The sequence below is a fragment of the Athene cunicularia genome (assembly GCF_003259725.1).
Source record: "Athene cunicularia isolate RWA chromosome 4 unlocalized genomic scaffold, athCun1 chr4_part2, whole genome shotgun sequence".
Taxonomy (NCBI): Eukaryota; Metazoa; Chordata; class Aves; order Strigiformes; family Strigidae; genus Athene; species Athene cunicularia.
In genome coordinates, this window is record NW_020799099.1 from 24022126 (window position 1) to 24047891 (window position 25766).

General features: G+C 45.7%; 1 protein-coding gene across 1 annotated transcript in view; it reads left to right on the forward strand.

Moving 5' to 3' along the window:
• The window catches only part of MFHAS1 (malignant fibrous histiocytoma amplified sequence 1), a gene marked incomplete at its 5' end in the record, with an annotated part of 34483 nt that overhangs the window by 4149 nt on the left and 4568 nt on the right, over positions 1-25766 (forward strand). The window contains one exon of the mRNA XM_026847948.1: positions 24585-24711. Coding sequence (XP_026703749.1) covers positions 24585-24711 — 127 coding nt within the window. The remainder of the gene's footprint in view (positions 1-24584; positions 24712-25766) is intronic.

Genomic DNA, 25766 nt, shown 5'->3' on the forward strand with positions numbered 1-25766 from the left:
AAAAAAAAAAAAGCCCAGAACCCACCCACCCCCCTCAACCAACCAACCAACCAACCAAAAAAACCCCCACCGAAATCAGCCAAGATGGCAAACTGTGTGTGCAGCTGTGATGGGTGGCTCTTGAAGGTTTAGCTTGTGAATAATTCAGACCTGCAGTCACATATCTTCTTTTTACTTTTTTCTCCGTTTTTTTTGGTGAATATTTTGTGGCTTATCTTTTTTTTTTCCCTGGTGAGTAGATGATGCTTTAAAAGTGAAATGTGAAGAGGAGCCGGACTGTCTGCAGACGATTGGCATCTTTGCTGACTGGTGACAGAGCAGGTCTGGAAGCATAAGGGAGGCACTGAAATTGAAGCACCTTTTGCTTTTGATTTGGCAGTGCCATATATGTTTCTTTAGAGGTAGGAAGGTAATCCTCTCACCTGGGAGCCAAGGTGGGTGTGCTAGGAAGGGGAGATGCAGGTAAGCAGTGCATCATTGGGCATGGGAGGAGCAAGGGCTGGTGAGCCAGGCCTCTGAACACAAGCTGGGTGATGCTGCCTGTGGAAAGGATGTTGCAGGATTTCCGATGCTCTCCAGGGGAGAAGCCAAGCCTTGCTGCAGGGGGCAGAAGACTTGGCATCCCAGGTGGCCCTGCCTTGGGACAATGAGTGATTGTCTTAACACAAATACTGTGTGAGTCTAGCTGGGGGAAGAGCACTTTGAGAAGACAAATGTGTTTCAAAGGCAGGGCTGATCTGTGGAAGTGCTGAAGAATGATTAAAGGCTGCAATTGACGGAGAAAGCTGCTTGTCTTCTTGGATGACGCTTAAATCTAACCCAGCTATGACCTGGATTGTGTGAAAAACGTGAACAATCGTTTGGCTTGGGGAGGCCTGTATGTCTGCTTTTAATCTAAAATATTTTTGGGGTGTATCTGCTCTGTGAATGAAAGACTGTTTAGGAGCCTCTAAATGGCAATTGTGAAGTTGAAGACTTTTTTTTTTCCTCCTGATTTTGTTGATCAGGAGGCATGAACGTTTAAAGTCATTCTGTCAAACTTCCTGTTGTGCAAGTGAATCGTGGCCAGTGTCATTTTTAACAGGGTGTAGGAAAGAGATGGGCCTAATGTTATGAAAATATGTAATGAGGGAGATGTTTTTTTCTTTCTAAGCTCTTCCAGTGGAAATCCCTGGTAGTTACAACACTGCTAATTCTTAAATAGGGCTGTGGTCTTTTTAGGACTGCACTGACAAACTGCTTTGCAGACTGTTGACCTTAATAAGGGAACTGTTTCTGTGGAGCCGCTGCCAAATTCGTGCTCAAAAATGGAAGTGCAGTCTGGCTGTGTGTGGTTGCGCAATCTGTGTCGTCATTCATGAAACTGATGGTGCATTCTTTGGTCATCCAAAATTTTCCTTGGAATCCCCTTCAAAGAAGGGTCTTGGCTGTTCATGAATTGAAGATTAATCCTTGTTTTTCTTTTCTTTCCTTTCCTTTCCCTCTTGGTCCTGGACATTCATGTTCTCTTAACTTCCACTGATAATACACACAGAAATTCTCTTAAGAACAAGCTAGTGTGCATAGTTAATAAAAACTGAGATTCTGGATTCAGTCTTCCGAAGGCTTATTGCAAACAAACAGCGAATAAAAGGGATATAAAAATGCCTTGATAGGATTTTTTTAAGGAAGTTTTAGTTTGAAACAGTTTTGTAGCTGCGTGAAATAGTAACTGAATTGGTATTTGAACTGGAATCTGTGCTTTGAGGCTGCAGTCATCTGCTCAGCTGATAAGTGGTGTGTTGAATTTTTGGGGTTTTTTTGCATTTGCACTATATATAAATGAAAGTATCCCTGCCAGGCTAAGGAAGACATTTCCCTGATTGGAATAACCAACAAGAGTAGTCCACCACTCCCAAGACCTCAATTGGGTTGTCTCAGACATTGTGAAATGCTGTGATTTTGTATGTGTTGTTCTTTTAGCCCCTGCACTGAAGGGCTTTTAGGTTGTTCAGGTCCCATAAAATATTGATTTGGGATTATGGGGGTGGAGGTGGTTTGATGTCTGTGTAATAGTAGACACGTGTGCTTTGTTTGAACAAATATGACTGGATTTTCCAAGCTTACCTGCAGGTGCACCTGCTGTCTTCTCTGCTGCTGTCTCCTCTTGCCCTGCACTGGGCTGGGTCTGGGCCATCCCAGGCTCTTCCAGCCTATGGTCTGCACAAGGTGTCCCAATGTCTGATATGTGATTCTTTTGGTGTCTGGTGGGGGGGGGATTGTGTTTGACCAATGGTTTTCCTTTATTCCTGCCTGTGAAGCTACCTCTGTTGAATACAGATGTAAGAAAGCCAGGGGCTTTGTCCATTGTGGAAAACGGGCAAGATTCTGTCAAAAGCAAAACAATCTGGATTTTCACAGATTAAAAATCTGGCAACAGACAGAAAGCCGTGGGCAAAGATACTGTGTGTGAGCCTAGCAGCCCCTCTCCAAAAGGATGCTACAAAGCTGTCGGAGAGCTTTGAGAGATACTGGAGAACTGGGAAGAAGTCTGTGGAGAGGCAGTACACATCTGCCTGCCTTGCTGCCCCCTTCCTAAGGTTTCAGAACAGGAAGGAGATCATGAGCCTCTACTCTGCCCATCTCCCACATCAAAGGTGAGCAGAGGCAAGGATCACATGCCAGTTACCTTTGGGGTACAGATGGAGGTATCGTACTGTAGTTCCCTGTGAGACTCTGTGTCATGGCTACAGCAGGGCTAATGCTAGGCCACCTTATTCATGTGATTCAAAGTGAACCATCCTCACCATCCCTGTGTGGGAGTCAAAAGCAAGCATGAACTCCCTTGGTGGCTGGGATGGAGTCAGGAGATGGAGAGATGGAAGATCCTGTGATGTCATGCTGTTGAGTCCTCTGCAAGCTAAGGAGGGAGCAGGTGGGACTGGTTTTGTCAGAAGGGCTCAGAAGTTGCTCCAAAATCTGAGCTGCCTCTCAATGAAAGGCCGATGTCAGGTATCTAATTGTTCTTTGTAATTAAATTGTAAGTGGTGGTTGTTTGGGGTTTTTTTTCATGGACGATTACAGTAGAGCAACACCTGCTTGTCAGAGCCTGATGCATTTGGCAGCCTTTTATTTTCAGCATTTGAAGGTGGAGTCTTTTTTGCCTGACTTTCAGAGTAGGTGCTGCAGCTGTTTTGGGGCTGTTGTCATGCTCTCCTGAAGGTTGTGACTTCAGCAGAGTACTGGGGCATAATCCAAGACAGTAAGGCAAGACTTGAGCACGGTGGGAGCAGTGGACGTAGATGACTTTGGGGTAGGAGAAATCTAAATGAGGCCCTGAGATTCAGGAGAAGAACAGATCACTTGCTTAACTTGAGGAAACCCTAGCACTGATTATTTAGCTTACCAACAAGAGGTTATTTCTGTGCAGCCTTGAGTGGTGTGACTTTCTGTATGCAGTGGTGTAGAAACACAATCTATTTACCACCAGCAAATTTTAGAGATTTCCTTCATGCTAAATTGTGTGTTGCATGGTGAGCGTTTGAGGTTCTCTTGCTTGGTGGCTGTGGTAGGGCATCCTCTAATTTAAACAGCACATTTGGGCAAGAGACAACAAATGTTTCATGATCTTGGACAAGGCAGAGAAATTGCCAGAGGAAGAGCATGGTGTGTGGCGTGGATGGCTGCTGCGTGGGTGTGCCTGGTGGGAGCCAGTCCTTGGGGACAACTGGAGTAGCCAGTGCAGAGCTGGGCTCGTGCCTGGTGTTCTGGCTTGGGATGACACAGGAACAGGAGGAACAAACTCAGCTGTGAATGTCGGAAGAGAGGCTGAGGCTTTGAATTGGCTTCTTAAAGCTGCCTTGCTGCCTGCAGCATCTAGTTACTTTGTATTGTGTGCATTGCTCTGTGTGTGTTTGGGAGCTTGTCTTTAAGACTCCTAATATGGAACTTGCTAAAATTACTTAAAATTAGGATGGCAGTGGGCATATTTAACACTGAAGGAATTCTCTTTGTTATGCAAAAAGTTCCATGCAGTTCTGCTAAAGGAAAAGTTTCCTGCTATGTCAGCTTGGTAGAAGAAAACTCTTCTGGTTTGTTCCTTAACAGCTTGTCTTGTCATGCCTCATTCCCCATGGGAGTAGTCTCTGGGCTTTGGACCTCTGGACTTTGAGCTGCTGTCACTGAACCAGGGAAACACTAGATTTGGTTGAGTGGATCTTTTTGGTTTGGTTAGTGAAGCAAAGCAGAGTTCTTGGCTTTTAATGCATTACTTTGTTTGTTTGTTTTTTATTTTTACAGTTGCTGAAATTTGTCTTTGCAGGAAATGATTATTTGGTACCTTGCATGAGAACTATTTAAAAGCTACTGACTGTGGGGTGAGATACAATGTTAATGTAGGATTTCCCCCTTCAAGGTCAGTTGATTACATGAGGAGTGATTTGTGCTCTGCTTCGGCACACTGTAGACAAGGGTGTCATGAAACATGCTTTGCTTCCTTCTGTGTGCACACACTTCTGGTGGTGTAGTGCTTCTTTCTGAAACATTTAAGTGTGAAAAATTTTCCTGTCTGAAGTTTGATTGAGAGATATCATGTGCATGATCCTCCTGCAGATACATGTAAAGGTCCTACTCTTGCATCTCAGGAGAGGACTGTGGGAAATCACCAACATTGCTGAATCTCTGTTGCCTTTTGGTGATGTTGTGAACATACTACTTGACATGGGGATAAAGCTCTAAAAAACCCCCCAAGTATCAGTTTAAAAGCAAAATATGAGAGCATCTGTTAGGTAGTTCTCCTGTATGCTCTGGTGTCTGATTGCATTTGCAGTATTACGCAGGTGGTAGCCTAGCATGCTCTGCAATTAATGATTTGCTAATAATAGTACAGGCTAGTTGTTTGGCTCTTGAAAACAATTTGCCAGGGAAGAAGGGAGAAAATGTATTTCAAGTTCTGAGTTGGGTTTGAATTCTTTTAAGTCATCAGAGTACAAACTTATTTTTTACCTTTTTTTTTATGTCCTTAGTAGAGAACCTCTGCAGATGAGTAAAGAAAACTGTGGTCTGGAGACTGAATACAAGATGATAAGTTACTTCCTTTTATCTTCTTGCTTGTGGCACTTGCGCTTGCTATACAGATGTGGGCAATTCTGGGAGTTAAGCAGGCTGGCTGATGCCAAATAAGGTCACTGCTTCTCAGGTGAGCTTGTGGGATGCCAATTTAAGGATGTGCTATTTTTAAGGGAACACCTTGTAGGGATGAGAATTGGGGAGGGAGTCCTTAAAGTACTGTGTCGAATATAAGTCGGACTCCTGCTGCTGCAAACAGAATGTGTCAGTGCTTTTGACTTAGCTAAGAACATAGCTGGGTCTGTAAAAACAATGCAGCTGGGTTGTAGGAGTCTCAGCCTGCCTCCTTGGTCTGATCTGCAGAGATCTCCTTGTCTACAGCAGGAGAGCTGATAGGATTCTGGTGTCCACAGTGTGAAGGAGCTGTGTCTCATACAGAAAATGAGGAGGCTTTGGAATTTTTAGAAGCTGTTAAGTGGATACAGTTTACAGCCTGTAATGAGAAGATCATCTGTGTGGATGTGACCTTTGTTCCAGCTGAGTAGCTGGGAGAGATTTATCCTCTAGCAGTTTCTTTATTGGGACCCAGATGTAAGAACTGGTGTGAGGAGGTTCAAGACCTGTGAAAGAACTGACTGGTTGGCTTTGGGAGAAATTTCATCTAGGGTGTTCAGCTGGACCATCTTTGAGGGCTTACGATTCTGCCCCCACAGGCTGATGGAGGTTGGAGTCATATTGTACTTGTGGTATTTTCCTAGCTAAAGCTTGGTACTGATGGTGATGATCAGCTTGCCAACATGGTCAGTGGCAGTGTGGTTTAGGACTGATTCAGGCGTTGTGGTTAGGGGTGACTTGCCTCTGGCCAGTGGATGGAGGCTGTGTTTGGAGTGAGCTGTGATTGCTGGACTGCTTGCCTGCTTGAGTTGGTCGTGGTTTAAAGCAAAACCTTAATTTCAGATTTGTTTTTTTCCCAGTGGTCATTCTCAGGAGCTCTGTGCTTCTTCCAAAGGTATACTGAGTACACCTACTTACAGGTTTTAGCTGTAGGTTGGGCTCCTGGGGACAGGTGTCAAACTGGCCTAGGACCTACAGACTTTATAAGGTAACATTAGTTTTGAATTGACAGTTCAACATGGCAAGCTCTGCATGAACCAGACGAGAGGTTTGAGGCTGTGGGGAAGTCCATTAGATTTAGTGCTTTGTGAGGATCAGGCTAAACTGAACTGAGGAGGCAAGTAACTTTAAGAGCAAAACAAAGCTGCACCTCAAATCCTGTTGAGACCTGCCCAGTTTTACCACATGGTGACTTGGAGGTGATGCTTGAATACTCCAGGAAGGATCTGTATTGTTGTTGATCTAGGTTACACTGAATTGTGCTGATGAGATGACAGGAGGCTTCTGCTGGGCTTTTGTTAGCAGGGTTTCACAAGCTTGACTAAGTAATCTTTCTAAGGCCCTTCATGAAAGCAATACCAGGATATCTTTCTCTTTACCTGGTTTTAGGGTGATGCTTGGCAAGTGTCCAGTTTAAATAAGCATTTTTATTTGTGTTTTGTGAGAGGGAACCCAGACTTCCTAGACTGTTCTGAGAACGGTCCCTCTTTCACATGGTACCCATCACATTCTGTAGAGTTTTCAGAGTCTTCCTGTTATGGTATAGCAAGAAGTAATCAAACAAAGGTGCAACAATGGTAGGATAGGGATTTGTGGACCTCATGCTGTGATTGATGATAAAATTAATATTTGTCCTAACAGAATGCAAGATTGCAGCATCCTTTGCTCAAGATTTGTCTCTTGAATGAGCTGTATGTTGTAACTCTCCAATTTCTGGGTGATGGATTCCTCTTGGAGCACATCCTTTGCTTTTTTTAGCAGGTGTTTTCCTCTCCAGCAATAATAGTGAGCAGTGACATGCAATAGGGGACAGATCCTGCCCTGTAGGAGGGTAGGGTTGTTGATGAGCTTAGTTGGTCATGTTTTCCACAGCACCAAAATCTGCAGGGTTTGGCTTGAGGCAGAGGTGCTTGACCTAATTTGCTTCCCCTGTATCTAGCTGCTGTTTCTGCCATGTGAAACAACACAGTGGAAAAATATTGAAGGTGAACACAGTGATTGGGTCTTGCCTGACTTTGAGAGACATGTGCGACTCATTTGGTGCTTTTGCATCTATGAAAGGCTGGCAGCAGGGTACTGCTAGAGGGGCTGATTTGTCCCAAACCTACCCCAAAAAACAAGTATCCTTACAGCTAGTATGGCCCCTTGCGACATGGTCAGCAAGTGGACTATGATCTTTCTACAGCAGAAGCAGCATGCATCTCTGTTGTGTGGCCTCTGGAACATTATGGAGGACACAGCAGAACTGAAAAATTGTGCTGCAGCACAGACCGTGAGTGCTTCATGGTGCAACAGCGGCCGCATCTCTACCTGTTGTGGATCTCTGTTGCTGACCATTTGATATCTTTCTTTGCTCACTGTGGCCTCTTAGATGAAGCAGTCAGGTATGGAGGGCAAGCAATTTGTCTCTGAACAGGTAATGTTAGAAAGCAAGGACTTAGTAACGTGCAGAGCTGAAATGCACAGGCACAGAATGTACGGTGTGGAGGATGGAGAGGCAGGGACCTCTGTCTGAGACTGGCTGCCTGACATCAGTTCTCTTACTGTAAGTATTCCCATTGCCTGTGTCTGAACAGTTGCATTTTCATTGCTCTCTTTAAAATTTTCAGATAAATCGAGATCAGTCAAGAATGAAGAACCCAAAAATGGGGTAATGACTGGGTATAATGATCCATTCTGAAAAGCAGTCATCTCATATTGACCATCATGGTATCTGCATTTGTATCTTTCCACCCTCCCTCTGTATTTATACTGTGTATAATTCGCTAGTCTGTACACATGTTCTCTACTACATTATGGGGAAAAATAGTATAACTGTCTGTCAACTTGCTAACCATTGCACTTCTCAGGATGTAAAACACAGATCACAACAGATAGTGAGATGCAGCTGTATTTATTGCAATGTGTGATAGGGAACGTTTCAAGCTATTTATGCTCAATTCATTTGTTTTTCCTCCAGAAGGGCTAAGCAGCTGGGGTCTTGTCTATATCAGAGCAAAGAGGATTTGGGGCAGCTACAAAAAATTAGATGTCTCCTTCCTTTTGTAATTCCTCATCCTCTTGTTTATATGTGAAGTGGGGATTGGCTCACAGGAGTGATGACCTTCCTTAGCAGAGGGATTTAGTCATGATGGGACCCATAGGAGCTGGAGCAGAATAGATGGTAAGGAGGGAGCTGAGCTGCTCAGCACATGTTGGGAAATCTGTGGAATGGGAGGCCTTCTTGCAAATTGCAGATTCACCTGGGAGTTGCCCAAGGGCATGGGCAATTGTAAATCCGGACAAACTGGTGTCAGACTGAGGGACAGCTGAGTGATGCCAGACTTTCACTCAATGATGGAGCTGTTCCTAGGCCCAAACTGCTGTTAAAGAGCACCTGTAGGTTGATGGTGCAGCTGCTGGCTTGGCCTCCATTGCCTTAATGTGGGCTCTGAGCCAGCCAGTGTCTGTCCCACCATTACCCCTTTTGTGCGACTCCATCTTGCACCACTGCATCACTGGGCAGCCTGACCAAGAGCAAGCAGTGAGAGCTGGGATAATCAGTGCTGTAGTCCTTTGGACGGGTTGGCTTTCCTGGGGAGGCCTCATCTGGGCTGTATTTTCAAGAACCCACCACGCTGTGTCCAGAGTGGAGCAAGCACATGGACCTCTCTCCATGCTGCTGGCACATCCCAGGAGGGGAGAGAGACACAGACTTATCCTGTTGATAAGTCTGTTGTGCTGCAAGGAGAGGAGGCAGAGGGTGTGTATGTTTCCTGTCCTGGTTTGCATGGTGCTTATCCTCTTGCTGTGTGTGGCTGTATTTTACAGGCAGAACTGCTGGATGGGGTCGACTGTGCTTGATGGCAGGTTTCCAAACCAGGGAGTCAGTCAGCAGCAAGCACCAGGCCTACTTACACACATTGCGTAACCAGATGAGTTTTCAGCTCCCTGTGCGTTTCTCTAAATCTTCCTTTTGAACAGGCTCTTTCTTTGTCTGAGGGAGATTTTGATGCTTGTATTTCAGATAACGATGCATGAACTGGATATGGAAAATTCTCATGTCCAAAGGACTCTGGTTTATCAAAGCAGCTAAATTTAGGAAATCTATCAAAAAAGAGCTTCCCCCTCCAGTGATCTGACATAAAACTCTTCTTGGTCGCTGTTATTTTTGCTACGGAACAGCTTAAATCTATTTTGGTTGGGTACTAAGTGATAGCTACAGTGCGAAAGAAGACATTTGTTTCTGTGAAGTAAGGCAAGCCGTGCTGCAGCTTCAGGGCTCTGAGGGCAGTCTGCTCCTGCTGAGCTGCTGCCAGTGCTGTGTTGGGGGCCCCTGGCGGTCCTGCTCAGCTCTCTCAAGCCCTGACTGCTCTGCAGAGGGTCTTTGGCCCTCCCCACTTTGCTCTGGGGCTCTGCGCTCTGTTTAACGAGGTAGCAGTAAGCCCTTTGCCCTGATCACAGTTAACTTTTTCAGTGTCTTGGATGTGTAGTGAGTGGCAGTAGTGATGGATTTTAATAGCTCCTCACACATCCTCCAAATTCTAGGAGGACGGTGTAGGAAAGATGGTGTTTCACTGTCATCGAAGTAGGGAGGCAACTCCATGCACGGTGGGAGTTTGTGTGGGAACCAGTCATGCCCCTTGTTTCACAGGTCTCTTTTAATACATGGACTTCCGTTCACTGTATCCTGTTATGGACCAGGACTGAGCCATTCCAGGCTTAAAAGTGCTGGAATTGTGCCCCACTGGAGCATTTTGGGCTCTTGGTGTTAGGAATATATAATTCAAGCTTTCAAACTTTTTTACTGGATTTGGTTTTTTGTTTTGTTTGTTTTAAAGTCAGCTCCTTTGTTATTGTCAGCTCATATTTTGATACAGCTGACTGCTCTGCTTCAGCTGCCTTCTGACTTGTTTCCGAACATCCCATGCCTGCTTTCACACTGAGATGGGAGTGAAGACAAACAACTGGGACATTGGGAAGAGATGCCATTGCTTGCTGGCTGCAATATGCCAGACATCTGAGCAAGAATTTATTTCTTACTTTTTTTGTTGTTTGTTTTAAGCTTCTGGTAGACAGTTGTGCAGAAATGCTCATTGGGTAAAAATGGAGATGATGCAAGCCTTGCTCTGGAACTTTGGTCATCTCCAGCTACTTTTGCCAGCTCTGTGATGGTGCCAGAGGGCTGAAGCTCCTGCATGCTTTATCCTCACTAACCGGTCCAGTCAGATTTGCGTACCTGAACCTGTACTGTCAGAGGTTTTGGGCAGGGAGTCTTGCTCATGCTGGTGAAGGAGAAGCCTGTGATCTGGCATTAGTGACATTTTCGTGCCAGCTTTAGTAAGTGAGAAGTTTGTAACTTCTCAGAGGAGCATGCATGTGCCCAGCAGATTTCCTACAGACTCTGAGGTGATCATTACTGGCTTTTTGTCAATATCTTAACTGATGCTTGCATGGGCAAATAATTCAGCTCAGCAAGCGGCTGCTGTGGTCACCTTGGAGCCTTACTAGGATGAAATGCTGAAATAAATGATCAAGTGTTGAGTCTTGAGTGCATCTCTTCCCAAGCAACATATTTGTGCCTCAAAGGCTCAGCCAAAGTAAAGACTTTTTTGGATGAGAGAAAGCCTTGGGAACCTTTCTTTGGTATTAGAAAAAAAGTACCTTTCTCTGTCTTCTTTTGTAACAGGAAGCTACCATGAAGCTTTTGAAGCTGCCTGTTATTTTTAACTTGTTTCTTGTCCTTCTTTGAAATAAATCATGTCTGTCTTCTATGACTAAAGAGATCCTAGCATGTTATGTACATACACATTTTCAGTGCCTGCAGTGAAGCTAAACACAATGTTAAGAAAATGTTACCAAACAAGGCAAGTCCATGCTCAAGTTAGTAATTCACACACAGATCTGATGGGGGGTGGGAGGGGTGGGTGGTGTAAAAAACCCCAAACAAACAAAGAACTCAAACCACTGGGCTGAAGAGGGTATGATGAGAGGAGATGCTTGATGGTCTGGTTTGGGAGTGCAGTAGGCTGGCTCTGAATCTGTGACTTGGATTTCTGGCATAGTGCTTGGCAGGTGCTAAAAATGTGCTTCCTGTTAAAAGCTGGCACCTGCAAGCATGACTGGGTGTCTTTAACCAGGGGAGGCTGAGCAGCATGGGTGCTGCTCCTAACCCAGGATGGCAGTGTGGATGCTGGCAGCATGGCTCTTGTAGGGAGGCTGGGCAGCTTGAGTGTGGTTCTTGCCTGGCCTCTAGTTGGCATGACAGGTTACCATGTTTTATGGCAAACCCTTGGCCAGGACGCAGTTCAGAGGTCTGTCACTCTTCCTGCATTTTCTGAAGTATTTAATGGCAGTATTCCCCTGAAACAGCATCTCTGGTTGAAAGCCATGTCGCAGACCAGCCTCTGCTCTGCAGCTGCTGTGTCATATCAGTCCTGAACATGATTTTGCTTCTGTGGGATACACTAAGTGTACCTAACCACATCTGAGCCTTTCAGGTGAGTGTTGGAACTGACAGCTGCCCTCAGAGTTGTGGCTCTGCTGGAGATGGCACTTTTGCCACTTGCTTTGTGCTGCTTTATCCCAAGTTACATAATACAGTGTGATGTGGATAATCCGGTCATCATTACAAAAGGATTTAAAATTCCTTTTAAATCAGAAGTAATTTTTAATAAAGCTTTGCCTTGCTTGGAGGACTGTTCTCTTGGCTTGCGTGTTTAAGAAAAATACAGGAGACTGAGGGAAGTGGAAGGGAACCAGATCATTGAGGAGGGACACAGGTGACTGGCTTTCAGGTGACTGAGGAGGGACACAGGTGACTGGCTTCACTGCTGGTGAAGTCCGGAGCTGGGGGACACATTTCTACTAGCACCAAGCATGCAAAATCCTTATGTGTGCAGATAGAAGAAGCCAGTAGGTCTGTGCTTTATCTGAATTTTTCCCTCACAGAGTAAACTTCTGGTAGTGTTAGTGGGAAGGAAAGCTTCTTTCTAGTTGAGTCTGGCTCATGCTCCCCCTTTAAACTCTCAATGTCCAAAATGCTGGTGGTCCTCTAGGCCCTCCTGTGCTTGGAACAAAACAGGATCCTGTATGAAGTGCAGCAGAGGATGCTCTTTGCCTCTCTTGTAATGGTCTTTTGTGTAAGTTTGTGTGTGATTGACCTTATTTCTTTGTTGTTTCTCTGCCATGGTATTGTTTAAAATAACATGTGATCTCTGAGTAGCTTTGAAATATGCTGTCTTCTCCTGTATGCCAGTGTTTTGCTCACTCTTCTGGCAGAAGCCATCTCTTAAGCTGCCACATCTACTTCACCTCCCCTCAGAGCACACCTGGTTAGGGCCTGAGCTCCAGCACTGAATGGCGTTTGAGAGTGGGCATCCTCCTGATTCTTGCTTTTCCAGTCCCCATAATCTTCATTCTTAAGGTATCAACCATATACTTAAAATCTCCCTGAATCTCTCCTCTTTGATCTGTACAAGTAAACGATTGGGAAGTTTTAAGGTTATTTCTTCTCAAGACAGATCCTTCTGAGGGGATCAGTGCTAGGCATGCAAAGAGTCAGCCAGATTGCAGTTCATATGGGTTGGTGAAACATCTGAAGGAGAGGGGGGCTAGGGCTGTGTTAGTGTCACTGGTGAGAAGTACCTCAGAGTTAGCCACCTGGTGGAAAGCTGCCTGGAGAAAACTTGGAAGTAAGGGTTTGCAGCATAAATAGTTAGGAGGCTAGGAAGGAGCTCAGCTCTGTCTGAGTCCTGTGGTGGAGCAGGCAGCTCCTGGGAAGGTGCAGGGCCGTAGAGGAGATGGTGGAGGGGCGAAATAGTCTCCCGGTAATGCTGTTGCCTCCCTGGGAGGTTGATGAGTTCTTTACAGCCGTCAGGCTCCTTACTGTTTAGTAGCAAACATGACTGCCATAGAAGTGATTTTTAAACAGCAAAGATGGATACTGCAGTTTATTTTTGGGCACTGAGAACCCCAGACCAGATGGCATTTAGCAGGCAATGAGCTCTGCAAGACTTAAGTAGCAAAGCTATTGTTTCTGAATTCACATGATTTACCGTTGGAAGGCATTTCAGTGGTGGAATAAAAAGTAGTAAGAATTGATTTTAGTAGAGGTAGTAAAACAATCTATAATGCTAAGTCCATAAATAAACACTTGCCCTTGAGGAAAGGTGTTTGTAAGCAAAAGCTAGTTGTTGCCTTGATTTACAGCTGTTAGTTGTCACCTGTTTGGATATTAGGAAATGAGAGGGTTCAGAGAATGGTTAAATGGTTAGAAATGCTGAGGAATCACTGCCCCCCCCCCCAAAAAAAAAAAAAAAAAAAATCCTGTCCGGAAAAGGGGACAAGTAAAAACTCTTAGTAGTAAAAGGACAGACGGAGCTTTGTTCTTGACCATTGAGCCGTGCAAAGCTCACTCAGACTTCAAAGACAGCAATTTTGGTAATAACAAAAATGCTTTAAATCAAACAAATGGAGAAAATTTGAAACAGAAATCAGTTCTCCACCTCTGTTGACACAGGGAAACTCAGGCTCTGCTTGGGCACTGCCACGTGCACCAGCAATGCTTTTATATAGAAGAACTAGCCTTACCTGTGAGACCAAGAGGAGAGTTTGCCACTGGTCTCAGTGCTCTGCTCCTCTCCCCTCTGATGTCAGCTGTATAGCTTCATGCAAATCTACATCACCCTCTGTCTCACAAGGAAGAAATACTTGACCTAATGATATACTCATGAAACTTCAGTGTAAAGGGAAAAAAATACATGCAGAGAAGCAAGTTAGGTCTGATACCCTTGTAATTAAGGAAAGTTCTGGGATCCTGCAGGTTCCTACTCAGCTAAAGCCATACCTGTGGTCAGTATGTAGTGTGGTGTTAGTTATTAACTAGCAGGAAGTGAGTAGCTTTGTAGAAGAACCAAGGAGGCGTTTTGCTCCAATTAAGCACAAGCCCAGAATAAATTCTGCAATGTATGTGCATAGACCAAATTCCACAGTAAAGTGGCTTCTATAGAAGGTCATGTTAATAGATTAAACCAGGGATGAGTTCAAGTTGTTTGAATTAGCAGGTAAAACACTTACTTCATTTAACATTTGAGCCTGAGTGGGACTTATACAGTGTTTAGTCTTTGCTCCTTAGACCACTCATTGATGGAGAAAAAAAATATTTTTTCCTTTGCTTAAGTGGGCTATGTGATTGTCTTGCTGAACAGTGAGGGTTTTAGAGTGACCAAAATAGCTTTACAGACAGGTATTGCACATGCATCTCACCTTAACTGATCTGGAAGAGAATACTTACCACACAGGTTTGAAAATACAGCTCCCTTCAGTTTGTGGAACACACTGAAGCCTTGGAATGGCCCTAAGGCAACAGAAACTCATGGAGCCAAGTTGCTTTTACCCAGGAAAGAGTTTATTTAATCTCAGGGAAAACTGTTGGGCAGCACATGTAGACACATGTCTTGTATGTGTGTTTTGGTTTGTTCTTCTTTTTCTTGGCTGTCAAAGGGCAGGTAAGCTTTTTTGGGTTGTGTTTTTTTTTTTTTTTAAAAAAAAAGGGTTGTTGTGGCAGTCTTTCATTCCCCACCTGGACTTTGCTAAACTTCCAGAAGAGGGGCTGCATAGCCAGGATCCTACCTTTAGCCATGGTATACATGGACATCTTGTGGGGAAGGATCAAAACAACTGGGAAAAAAACTTGTCCCAAGTGCTCTCCTAGCCTTTGTCTATCTTCAGCACAGGGATTTGTCTCTTTAGTAATGCTTAAAGACACTTTACCAGTTACTGGTTCAGTCTCTGTGAACCTTTGTGAGCTCCTTTGATCTTCAGCCTATTGCAGCAGGGAGTTCTGCAGCCTGTGTTGGGTGCTGGATTGCCTCTGTTTATTTTCACATGTATCTTGCAGTACCTGCATTGAGGCTTCCTAGTTCTTAGGTTAGAGCAGGCAGAAAAACAATGAGCCAGTTCTGGGTACAATACTGTGGCCAAACTATTGTGAAGAAAAATGTCTTGCAGGCTTGCCTAATTCTCTAAATTTAGCAGAGGCAGGCTGAGACTTGGCCCTGCCTCATCAGTTGCATAAGGCTGGAAGTCCATGGGACTGAGCCTTGTAAGCCCACCTCCAGGGTTTGACTTTTCACATGGCCAGCTACTTGCTAACTTGTTGTGACCCAAACACAGAGAGCCAGAGCTAGCAGGATGCTGACCAGTCCTGGTAGCTCTCTGCAGACTTCCGTGAACTCTGGCTGTTAACTTTGTTTATAGTAAATGTCTTTGAGAACTCTTTTGAAATATTTTTTTTTTCCTATAGTGGTACCTGCAGCATGCATCATGATCTGGATGAAACAAGGCTCAGCATCTCCTCTGTGTTGGGAGTGTAATAGCTTTGGAATTATTGTTTGGCAAGGTGGGCTCACTGCTGGTGGGAATCGTTGCTGTTTGGCACAGCTGTAGCTGGTGGTGTCTAGTGTTCAGGTGAATGCTCTGTGTGCAGTCATGCCTTGCTGTTACTGGGTGAGGGCAGAGAGGTCGGAGCTGGCTGCAGCTTTCTCTCCAGCTGGTGTCTTGCCTTGACAGAATAGGAAAGTGCTCATGGCAGATATGCCTGAAAGGGAGGAATTAAAAATAACCAAAAGGTAGATTCTGGGCTTGGTTACCCAATGATGGGCCTGTTTCTATTCTAGGATGAGGATAATTCACATTGAGCTCATTACACTGTGACTCTCCCTTAAAATGCCTTGACAGCCAATTTTGTTCCAGCTAATAAGGTCCTAAAATGTTAATGATGCAAATCAATTTTTCATGGCTTTGTATTGCAGTCATCTGAAAGTGCTGTGTTGCAGCTTGCCAATTCAAGGAGCTTTTTAGATATTAGAAGGGCAGGAAAATGTTCAGTAATTTGGAGGATGCTTTGTTTTCAATTTCAGCTTTTCTTTAGTGCTCCCTCTCATTTTCCTGAGCCTTTATGCTGTGGTGTTCACTTGCCCTCTTTGGTCATTTACTTTCTCCAGTGCCTGCTCTGGTCACTCATGGGCAGAGGTGGCTTGCTTCCACCTTCCCCATTGTACAGGGAGAAGGGGTATGGAGCACCCAGCAGAACGAGTAGAGACAAAGCTGGACAAGGGAAGCTACTCATGCTGAAATACTACTTGAAGTAGATCGAGTTTGATAGGACAGAGTGGAGAAATGGCATCATGTTCACTCCCTGCCTCATCTTTTTCTAGGGGATGGTGGTGTCAAAAGTCACACCCTTCTCTCCTCATGGCAAGTCTCTTGCAGAGGTGTCTGTTACCTGGCATAAATGCTCTCTGTGCTCAGTGTTTCATGAGTTGCGGAAAGAGGAGCAAGATGTTGTATGTGTTGTGTAGCTACACTGATGGTAGATCAGTTACTGCACTGGCTTAGGAATTAGGTAGATGTGAACTATCCTTTATTTCTCTGAACTGCTTATTTCAAACTGTCAGAAGGAGAAAGAATGGCTCAAACCTTCATGACTGGAGTTAAAATAATGTTTTGATTATTTCCTATTGCTTTCTCCCCTCTCATTTGTGAGTATGGAGATAGGAAGCACCAAATTACGTGGTCTGGGGAACGTGTAGATTTTTTTGTTTTGTTTTGAATTGAATTCCAGTTCTAACTATAATTAAATTTTATATGCCTGAGAAAAGAATAATTAATGTTTTGGGACAAACATAGAGTTTCCCAAGTTTCATACTCGGAAACTTTGTACTGCCACACTGGTAAGGGATGATCTCAAGTAACTCATGTTGGGGAAATCAGTGGATGGATGTAAATTGGCATCGTGAATAATTACCTGCCTGTAGCTGCTGAGTCGAGCATCCAGAAAGCTTTCCACTCCAGTTCTCCACCCAGTGGTATGCTTGATCCCATGCCAAAGACTTCCCCAGAGCTTTTGCCACCACTGAGGTGTGTCAGCGTTGTCTTCTGCTGCGACAGGGAGGGGTTAAGAGCTAGCTGACCCTGACATGACTGGGGAAAGGAGGAGGGTGTTTGACCTCCTTAAGCCTTCCAGTCTCTAGCTGGTGTTTGTGTGACCTCTCCTCTTCCCTTAGTGGCTAAAATTAGAGGTAGAGATTGCCAGGTACAACATCTGGCTCCCTGTGTCTCCTGGGCAAGCCTTGCAGAGCACCTTACCCTTTGGCATGGCCCCTGGCTTCTCGCCAGCATGATTAACCTGATAGTTCCTTGGGTAGGAGATAAAAGTGCAGGGTGATCTCAGCTGCAGTGGGAAAGTTGCTTGGGTGTCAGCTGAGCAGCATGCAGCTTCCGCAGCAGGTCTGGGGTTCCTCGCTCTAGGTTCTGAAGCTTGACCTAGACCTGTCAACTCCAACCTGCAAAGCTTTCCTGCCTGTTTCCAGAGATCCACTGAGGAGGTTGCTTTGTGTTTCTGTCATCTGGCATAAATTAAGAGCCTTGGGAAAACATTTTCCTGTGTAGCCAGCTGGGGGAAATATTCAAGGTGAGCAATATACATGCCCACAGCCAGAGCTGTGAGGCCTACAGATGAGGTGTTGACTTGAGAGGCAGTTGGTGCTATGAATGCAAGAGCTGGAAAGCTCTGTAGTGCCTGGGTCAGCCAGCAGCCCCACGGCTGAGCTTGCCCTGCTGGCAGTTGTGATGCTCTGGAGTGAAGCTGAGCACCCGCAGGAGACTACTCTGTGTTTGAGGAAGGTATCAGCTGCTGACTTGTTAGGCCTTGAACCCTTCAGAGGAGAAATGGCAAATTGCCATCAGTTCCTTTTGCATATTTTGGAAAGCTCTAACCATCTTCCTTGCTTTCCACATCCTTTTCTCTGTGCTCTCAGCTTCTGGCCTCGCATACTTATCTCTGCAGGTTGGTCTTCTGCCTTGCAACTGGCCACCTTTCTCACTCCCCATTTCTGGAGCAAGCTCTGATATTTTTTTTTTCCAAGCCTTCCTTTTCTTTTTAACTGTATTTAATCTCAGGCTGATTTATTCCTGAGCATGTGCTGTATCTGATGGGTGGTTCTGCTCACCAGCCTGCTTCTGTGATCAGTGCTTACCAACAGAGTTTTCTCAGTTGATTTTTTGCACTGCGGCACCTTTCCAGGCTGGGATTTTTGTTGGGTTTATTTGCTAGTTTTAAGCTCCTTTAACCAGGACTGCAATATGAGGCACATGAAACTTTCTGTTCATAATACGGATTTCACCCTGCTCTGCTCTCCTTTGTGATGTTTCTGCTTACAGCTTCTTTTATTTTTGTTGTGTTTGCAGCCAGGAGAATAGCCTCCAGTGAGAAGAAAATGAAGTCCTAACTTGGAGCTCTATCCAACCCTCTGCTCCAAGCAGGCCAGGTAGATAAGGATGCTCAGGACTCCAGAAATAAATCAAGGAAAGTGCAGAGTTCTAACTTTCTGGTGAATATTTTTGTGCGTGACATGCAGACAGTGCTGCAAGGAGCATATTAAAAATTCATACCAATACAGAGCAGGATTTTCTGTGTGCAGTGCTTGAGAATAAGCTTGTGTATTGTGCGTAGCAACATTTTCAAGAAGCAACTCATTTGTTTCATCCAAGCAGAGAGTGGTGAAGACAAGATTTAAATGGTGTGGAGTAGAAGCAGGCGTGGTGTGAGACACCATCTCCTTCCCCCTCCTTCTACCAAGACTCCTGACAGATTTCTTGTCTACTGTAGAGCTGTCTGCAAAGTCCCAGTGTGTGAGGGCATTGCCTGTGCTTACAGCAGAGAGGGAAATCTGTGCACATGGCAATTCAACTCATCCTGCCTCTATGACAGGTTTGATCTAATTGTGCAAGTGCTCCAGCTGTTGAACCTCAAACTGACTCAGAGCCAGGCAGAGAAGCTGTAGCTTTTCCAACCCCAATGTCTTCGCAGTTTCATGGATGAAAAGGGATAGGACTGCATGCGAAGCAGAGGGGTGTCCTGGGACCTGGGGCTCTCCTGTGAGAGACTCTTTTGTGTTCTGACTGCTATTGGAAACTGAGCATAGGACACATGCTTTTGATATGCAGACAGCATTGGTTGAAGTCTGTACTTGTCTGAAGGCATGACTGCTGGGTGCTATGCTGAGAGATGTCACGAGCAAGGATTAGTCAAAGAGGCTTGACAGAGAAGCAGTTGAAGCCGAGATGTAAAGTTGTCTCCTGCCAACCCCACTTGCTGTGGTTGGTGTCTGAAGGCCTTCAACAAGGAGGAAGCGTGAGAAAGGATTTGGGTAGGAGCGCAAATGAGCAGTGGGGCTTGAAAAAACAGTGAGTATGTGGTTGGAACAGCTCTGGGGCATGGGGTGAAGTGAGTGGGACAGTGCTGAGGCAGGGCAAGAGGTAGGAACAGCTTGATTTTGACTGTCTCATGCCCCTGTCACAAAGCATGGATGATGTATCGTCAAGGTTCCAAGCAGACTGAAGAGAGAGAAGCAGCACCACAGAGCCAGGGCAAGGGTCCTGCTCATCCACTGCTAGCTGTTTGTCCCAATAGAGCCCAGATTCTTTCAGCAGGAATTACAGAATGAAAATGAGAAACACCATCAGGCTGATACTGTGGAAATGTGTTCTCCTAGGAGCTCTGAGAAAAAGAATATGACATGGCAGGCTGGAGCAGAGTCTCTCACCCCTGCGCCCTTGCTGCAGATTGTTGACACGTGAACAGGGAACCTTGTGCCACTTAGCACGGCTGTGGCAGTGGGAACTATGTGAGGGCAAACGGTCTGGCTGGGATTTTCCTCCTTGTGTGCAAAATCCTTCTCTCTGTTAGGCAGCCAAGTAGGCTTACAGCGGGCCTTGTCTGGCTGCCAGTATGGAGTAACCGAACACTCCTGCAAGTACTCACTTTTCTTGCTGTCAGCCTTCCTCCTAACTCTCTGATTTGTCATGGATATCTGGCATTTCACGGGTATTTCCTAAAGGCCAGTGAAGTGTGCTTTGCAGCATGCATGGGTCTGATAGCTGGCATAGGCTCCAAGGGAGGCATCCCTCCCCAAATCACAGTAAATTAAGGACAGAAGGAATAATGGGGCCTAACTCTGAACTCAAGCAAAAATTGTACATGGATGCTTTTCTGTGTTCCTGGGCATATAGGGCAGTAGAAATGTCTTTCTCATGCACTGAGTGGCGATACACGGTTGAGCTCTGTCTGGCACATTCAGTTATCCTTGTGGGCTGCAGGCGTTGGCCTGGCCTGGGAGTCCAGCACAAGCAGCTCAAAGTTGGCCATGTCTGTGTCTGTTCTGGGTTAAAAGAGTGGCAGCAAAGAACATCTTGCTGACGTAGAAATACCTGCTTTGGGTGAGCTGGTTTAATGCTGAGATGAAACAGGCCCTTCTGGTAGAGCTTTGGGCATGGCTGAAGGTTTGTTCCTACCTTTGCCTGTGGCTGCTCACAGGTAGCAGGTTTCTTTTAAATGGTGAGGACAGCATGACTCAGCCCATCTGCCTAGGGGAGTTTACAAACCAGCTTGTGCTACAGCCAAAACCAACCATGGTAGTTTCATGACAGGGTCTAGGTTTGTGTCTCAGCATTGGCTTTGTGTACAGCACATTTTACCCAGTTGTGGAGACCTGTTTCTGTAGAGAAATGCCAGCAGGGTGGCCATGGGACAGATGTGACTCTTCTGCACCATCTGTGCCACTGTAAATGGAGAGGCAGCAAAGGAGCATGTTCTAAAATATCTGCTGTCTGCAGATGCTTTTAACCATACTTGGTGGGTGCCTCTCTGCTATCACCTGAACTGGTACTTGGATCATCTAACAATCAGGCCTTGGTCACCAAGTACCCAGCATTAAAGTGCCTTTGCAAATAGGGCTTGTGCTCCTAAATCAGCTGAATAATCTTAGTGATACAGATCTGTCTCCTGGGAGATGGGATTTTTCTTCAGAAACTCAACTGTGTTAGTCTTTAGCCTTAAGACAAAGTAGCTGGAGTTTTGGTTAAGACCTTAGCGGCTTCCGCTGTAGTTAACATTAAAACCAAGGCCACGTTGAGATTAGAATAAGCTTTGTGGTTTGTGCATGTGCTATTGCAGGGCAACCTTTCAGAGGGGGCAGGCAGAACTGAGTTTTCCAGTAAAATTTGTGACATGCTCATGAAGGAATGTGCAATCAAAATACAGACTTGGTTAATCTGTACATAGGGACAGAGCAAGTGCTGCAGACATGGGTTGCTCCAGACCCATTTAAACTTAACAGTTAAACCAAGCAAACAGCACCGCATGCCAGGCACTTTGCTTTGTCTTTTGTATTAGTGCAATACTTAATTTGATCTCCTCTTCCGCATTTTGCCGCAGCCCTGAAGACTTTTATTTCTAATCCCCCACAGTTTGAGTAATATCTGAATAGAAACATGAGGTTTCTGAAACCTCCAAGAGACTGGGCCTGAAAGGTTGCATCCAAGAAGTGTCTAAATGCTGATTTGTTACAGCTCTGAAGATTGCATGTAGCAGTGGGTTTTGCACTGCTTTTTTTAGCAGTGATGTGAAGCGTGATTTAAATAGTTATGCCTAGTTTAGTACCGTGGTGAATTTGTGTAGCAAAGGTGAGCAATCTGTGAAGACAAGGGGATGGAAACGCTGTGGTGGGAAGGCAGTGGGACATCCTTTAATTGGGAGGGCAGGAATAGGAAGGATGCACAGGTGGCCTTCTGCCCACTTGGTGCATGATGTATCTGTGAGAAAAGTCTTTATTTTGGGGAGCAGTGTGTATGTCAGCAGGAAATGGGAGTGGGGCTGGAGAGGGTGTGGATGGGGCTGGGGACAGAGTGAGGTGAGCTTTATCCCAGAGGCAACCTAGAGGGAAAGGTGAAGTCATAAAGAAAACAAGGGTTGACTGAGGAAGCTGTGGGAATGGGTTTGTTTGCCTGCTAATCAAGCATCTATTTTACCCTGGAGCAATCTCCTCTGCTTGAGAAATCTCTAAGGATTCTTGAAGTGGGGAGGTGGAAATGGGAATGAAGGCTCCAAGCAGACAGACCAGTCTTATTGCACTCCTCTGGTTTAAGATCTAATGGATATTAGCCCTGTCTTTAAAGCACATAATGGTGCACTGATTTTATGACTCATCTTTCAGAGCTGGTGTTTTCAGTACTGTTAGCAATTCTGCAATTTGGAAGTCAACTTGGGAATCACTGGGACACAGAGCGGAGCCCTGTGGTGTACGTGCTTGATGGGATGCAATGCTGCTTTCAGTGTGTGACAGCTCACGTAATTGAGGACGCTGCCTTGCAGATTTAACTTTGAATTGCAAATACCATCACGATTCTTCTGTTTTGGGAGACTGTGTGGCTTAAAAGCTGCTATGCCACTTCAGGTTTGAGTGTGGGTGTGAGATGAGGGCAGATATTCAAGCAAAATGTGAATTCATATTGTGGACCATGGGGGCAAACTGAAATTACTGGCCCCAGAGGTGGAACATCCCTCAAGAGGAACTGTGTGTGTGCATGTTCCCTGGCAAGCTCTCCCCTCTTCTGTCATGATACCAAATGCTGTGTTCTAGCTTTGAAAAAAACAAGGAGTTTTAGATCTGCTTTTCCATGAAAGTGGGAAGAGAAACAGCGTTCAGAGGAGAGGAGGGAAGCGGCATTTGGGGCACTTCAGGCACGGTGGGGCTGACTGTTGTGCCATTGCTGCACAGGCTGGGCAGTACTTCTTCGAAGTGTAATTTCTTTTCTGTTTTTTTTCTGGGGTGCCTGGCAATCGCAGCTAGACACAGGGAGACATTTTTCTGATGTCCTTTGTTTAACAGCAGAATAATTTATTGCAAATGCATTTCAAAATAGGGGAGTCCAAGGGCTATGTCTTGAGGGTTTTAGTGAAAGTGGGGACTGCTCACAGTGTCTGCTTGATTGATGGGTACAGAGTTTTGTGTGGACCTGTGACTGCAGCCTGCTTACAGCTGGCTTGCCTTTGTAAAGGAAGTCACTGATCTAGCTGGCACAAGCCAGCTGTGGCCTGGTGCCTCTGCTTTAGGTAGGGCTGTTGGGTGTTGGTGTGGGCACACTCAGCAGAAGAATTGAGTCCTTTCTGGGCATGGATGCTGCCATCCCATATTGTCTTTGCCAGACTGGTGGGTCTTCTGTTGCTAGTGGACTAAGCTGTGGCTGGACTATGCTGAGGAGATGGCATGTCAGTGGCTGGGGAATCTGCCCGGCTGGGGCTAGTCGTGTGTGGAGTGGAGCCAGGAGGAAACTTGAGTCGCTCTGAGCAAGCTGTTGAGGACGTGTTCCTTGGAATGGGGCACATCTCGGCACCTGACTTTCCCCCCTTGCTGTGTTGATCTGTGTCTTGCCCTGGACCACATGATGCAAGGGTGCCAGCAGTGGGGAGCTGCCAACTTGGCGCTTGAACAGCGGAGCTGACACAACTCATTTAGCAGAGGGACACCATGTGGTGTGAGAGCCCCCCGCTGTTACTGACTCAATATGGAGCTGGTATTGCCTTCATTAGGGAAGAGCCAGTATCTGGGAGCTGGGATCTGCACACTCAGCAGAGTATAGTGTGGCCCAGAGCCATGGCAGGACACAGCAGCAGTCCCACCACAGCTGTGGTAAGCGTGCCCAGGGAGAGGGGCATTAAGGAATCCTCTTGAGTATTTTTACATGCTTCTAAATACTATTCTGGCAGCTAAGAGAGGCACCCTGCAGCTGGCCAGCCATTGCAGAACAGCAGGGTCTCTCCAGCTCCTAGTTATCTCCAGCTCAGAAATTGCAGTACTGGAGCAATGGCTGCACAGCTGCAATGAGCAGGGTTGCTCAGGGACAGAACAGGAGGTAACAGGTCAGAAAAGGTCAAGCCATTTGTCCGTGGGTGATTTGAGGTTGAGGAGAAATACTGAAGCGATGCAAAAATCATGTTTGTAGCAGTGCTTTCAAAACCACCTTCTTTCTGGTTCATACCAAAGAGGGTGGTCTTAGCAGGGTCCTTGTAGTTCTGGTTGAACTGAAAGCTTTTTGGGTATGGGTGGTCGTAGTACGCAGATGTGAATAATAAGGCTTGTATCAGTAGCTTTCTCTCTGTCTACCAATTTCCTGCTGACACTACAGGTCAGTTTCTTCCCTTTCATGGAGACTGAAGGTAAACTTCTGGATCCCATCTGCCCCCAAAGCCTAATTAAAACACCTACTTCTAAAACCTCCATCTCATTAGGCTCTATCTAGATGCTATGAATCCCTAAGGAGCTCTCAGGTCTATGTGCAGTGATTCAAAGTAGAGACAGGAAAGATGGCAGATGTTACGTTTGTGTGGAGCAGCATGTCTCCAAGCTGCAATCACCAGGACATTCACCATGGTTACACAGATGAGATCTTCTTGGTTTGCAGGACCAGTAAGCCCTCTTACAGTGCTCACTTACATCAGTCCTGGATGTTTACTTGGTGAGGGAAGAAGGGGAAGAGTATGCTAAAAGCAAAAACTGCCTTGCTGATGCTTAAATGTTTTCATTGTTTTCCCTTATTCACAGGAGAACTGCTGAGTCAGCCAAGACCAGAGGGACTGACGGAGATCATCTGTCCCAAGAACGGCAGCGAGCGAGTTAATGTTGCCTTGGTTTACCCCCCCACTCCTACTGTGATCAGCCCTTGTTCCAAGTGAGACCTGAAAGCAGACCCCCTTTCCCCTGTCAATAGACACAGAAAGCATATGTAAAACATACCCTACCTATTTTTTTTTTTTTTTTCTGAAAGGCAGCAGTCCCACAGCCTGGGGACTGTTGTAATTATTTGTGGATGTAGGCAGCCTGCTCAAAGGATAAGAGGTACGGTAAAATGGGTTGAGGTGTTCCCTGAGCTGTGTGGTGGCAGCTGCAAGACATGCATAGTGGACAGAACAGATCAGGAGATAATACAATCATTGGCAGGTTTAAGCAGGATGGGACCTCAGGAGGTCTCTGTCCAGACCCTGCTCCAAGCAGGGCCACCCTCACAGCCAGGTCAGATTGCTTGGGACCTTGTATAGGTGAGGGTTGATGACTGCCAAAGATGAAGGTGACACCAACTCTCTGGACTCTAGAGTTACACTGTTCTCCTGGGGCAGAACTTTTTTTCCTTCTGTCCCATCTGAGTCTCCCTATTACAGCTTGGCTTTCACTGCCATGAAGATGCACTGCTGGCTTGTGTTCAACATGTTCTCCACCACATCCCAAGCCAGCTGGACCCCAGGCTGTGCTGGTGCATGGAGTTGTCCTGTTCTAGGTGTAGGGCTATGCACTTGTCCTGTTGAATTTCACAGCACTATTGTTGGTCCAGTCTCCCAACTTGGTGAGGTCTCTCTAGACAGAAGCCCTGCCCTCCTATCAATAGCCTGTATGTCCTTTAATCCAGAGTGGGGATGTGCTTGGAAAATGGAGCTGTGTTGTGGTGGGAACAAACGTGGAACAACACTCAAAAAAACAGCTAGTGCCTTGGCTTTTTTGATGCATAGGTTTTCTTGCAGAACAGAAATGCAGCCGTGGTCTGCTCTCCTTGGAATGGCACAAGGGAATTTGTCAGAGAGCTTAGATGAGCAAGCTGAGTGTTTTGCTTGTGGCTGCTGCTGTGCTGCATGTCAATGACTATTACTTTCACTTCAGTATCTGAAAGTAGCTTTGGATGCTGTTTTCTCTATTCAGTAACCCCCCACCCCAAAATACTCTCATCCTGCTGGA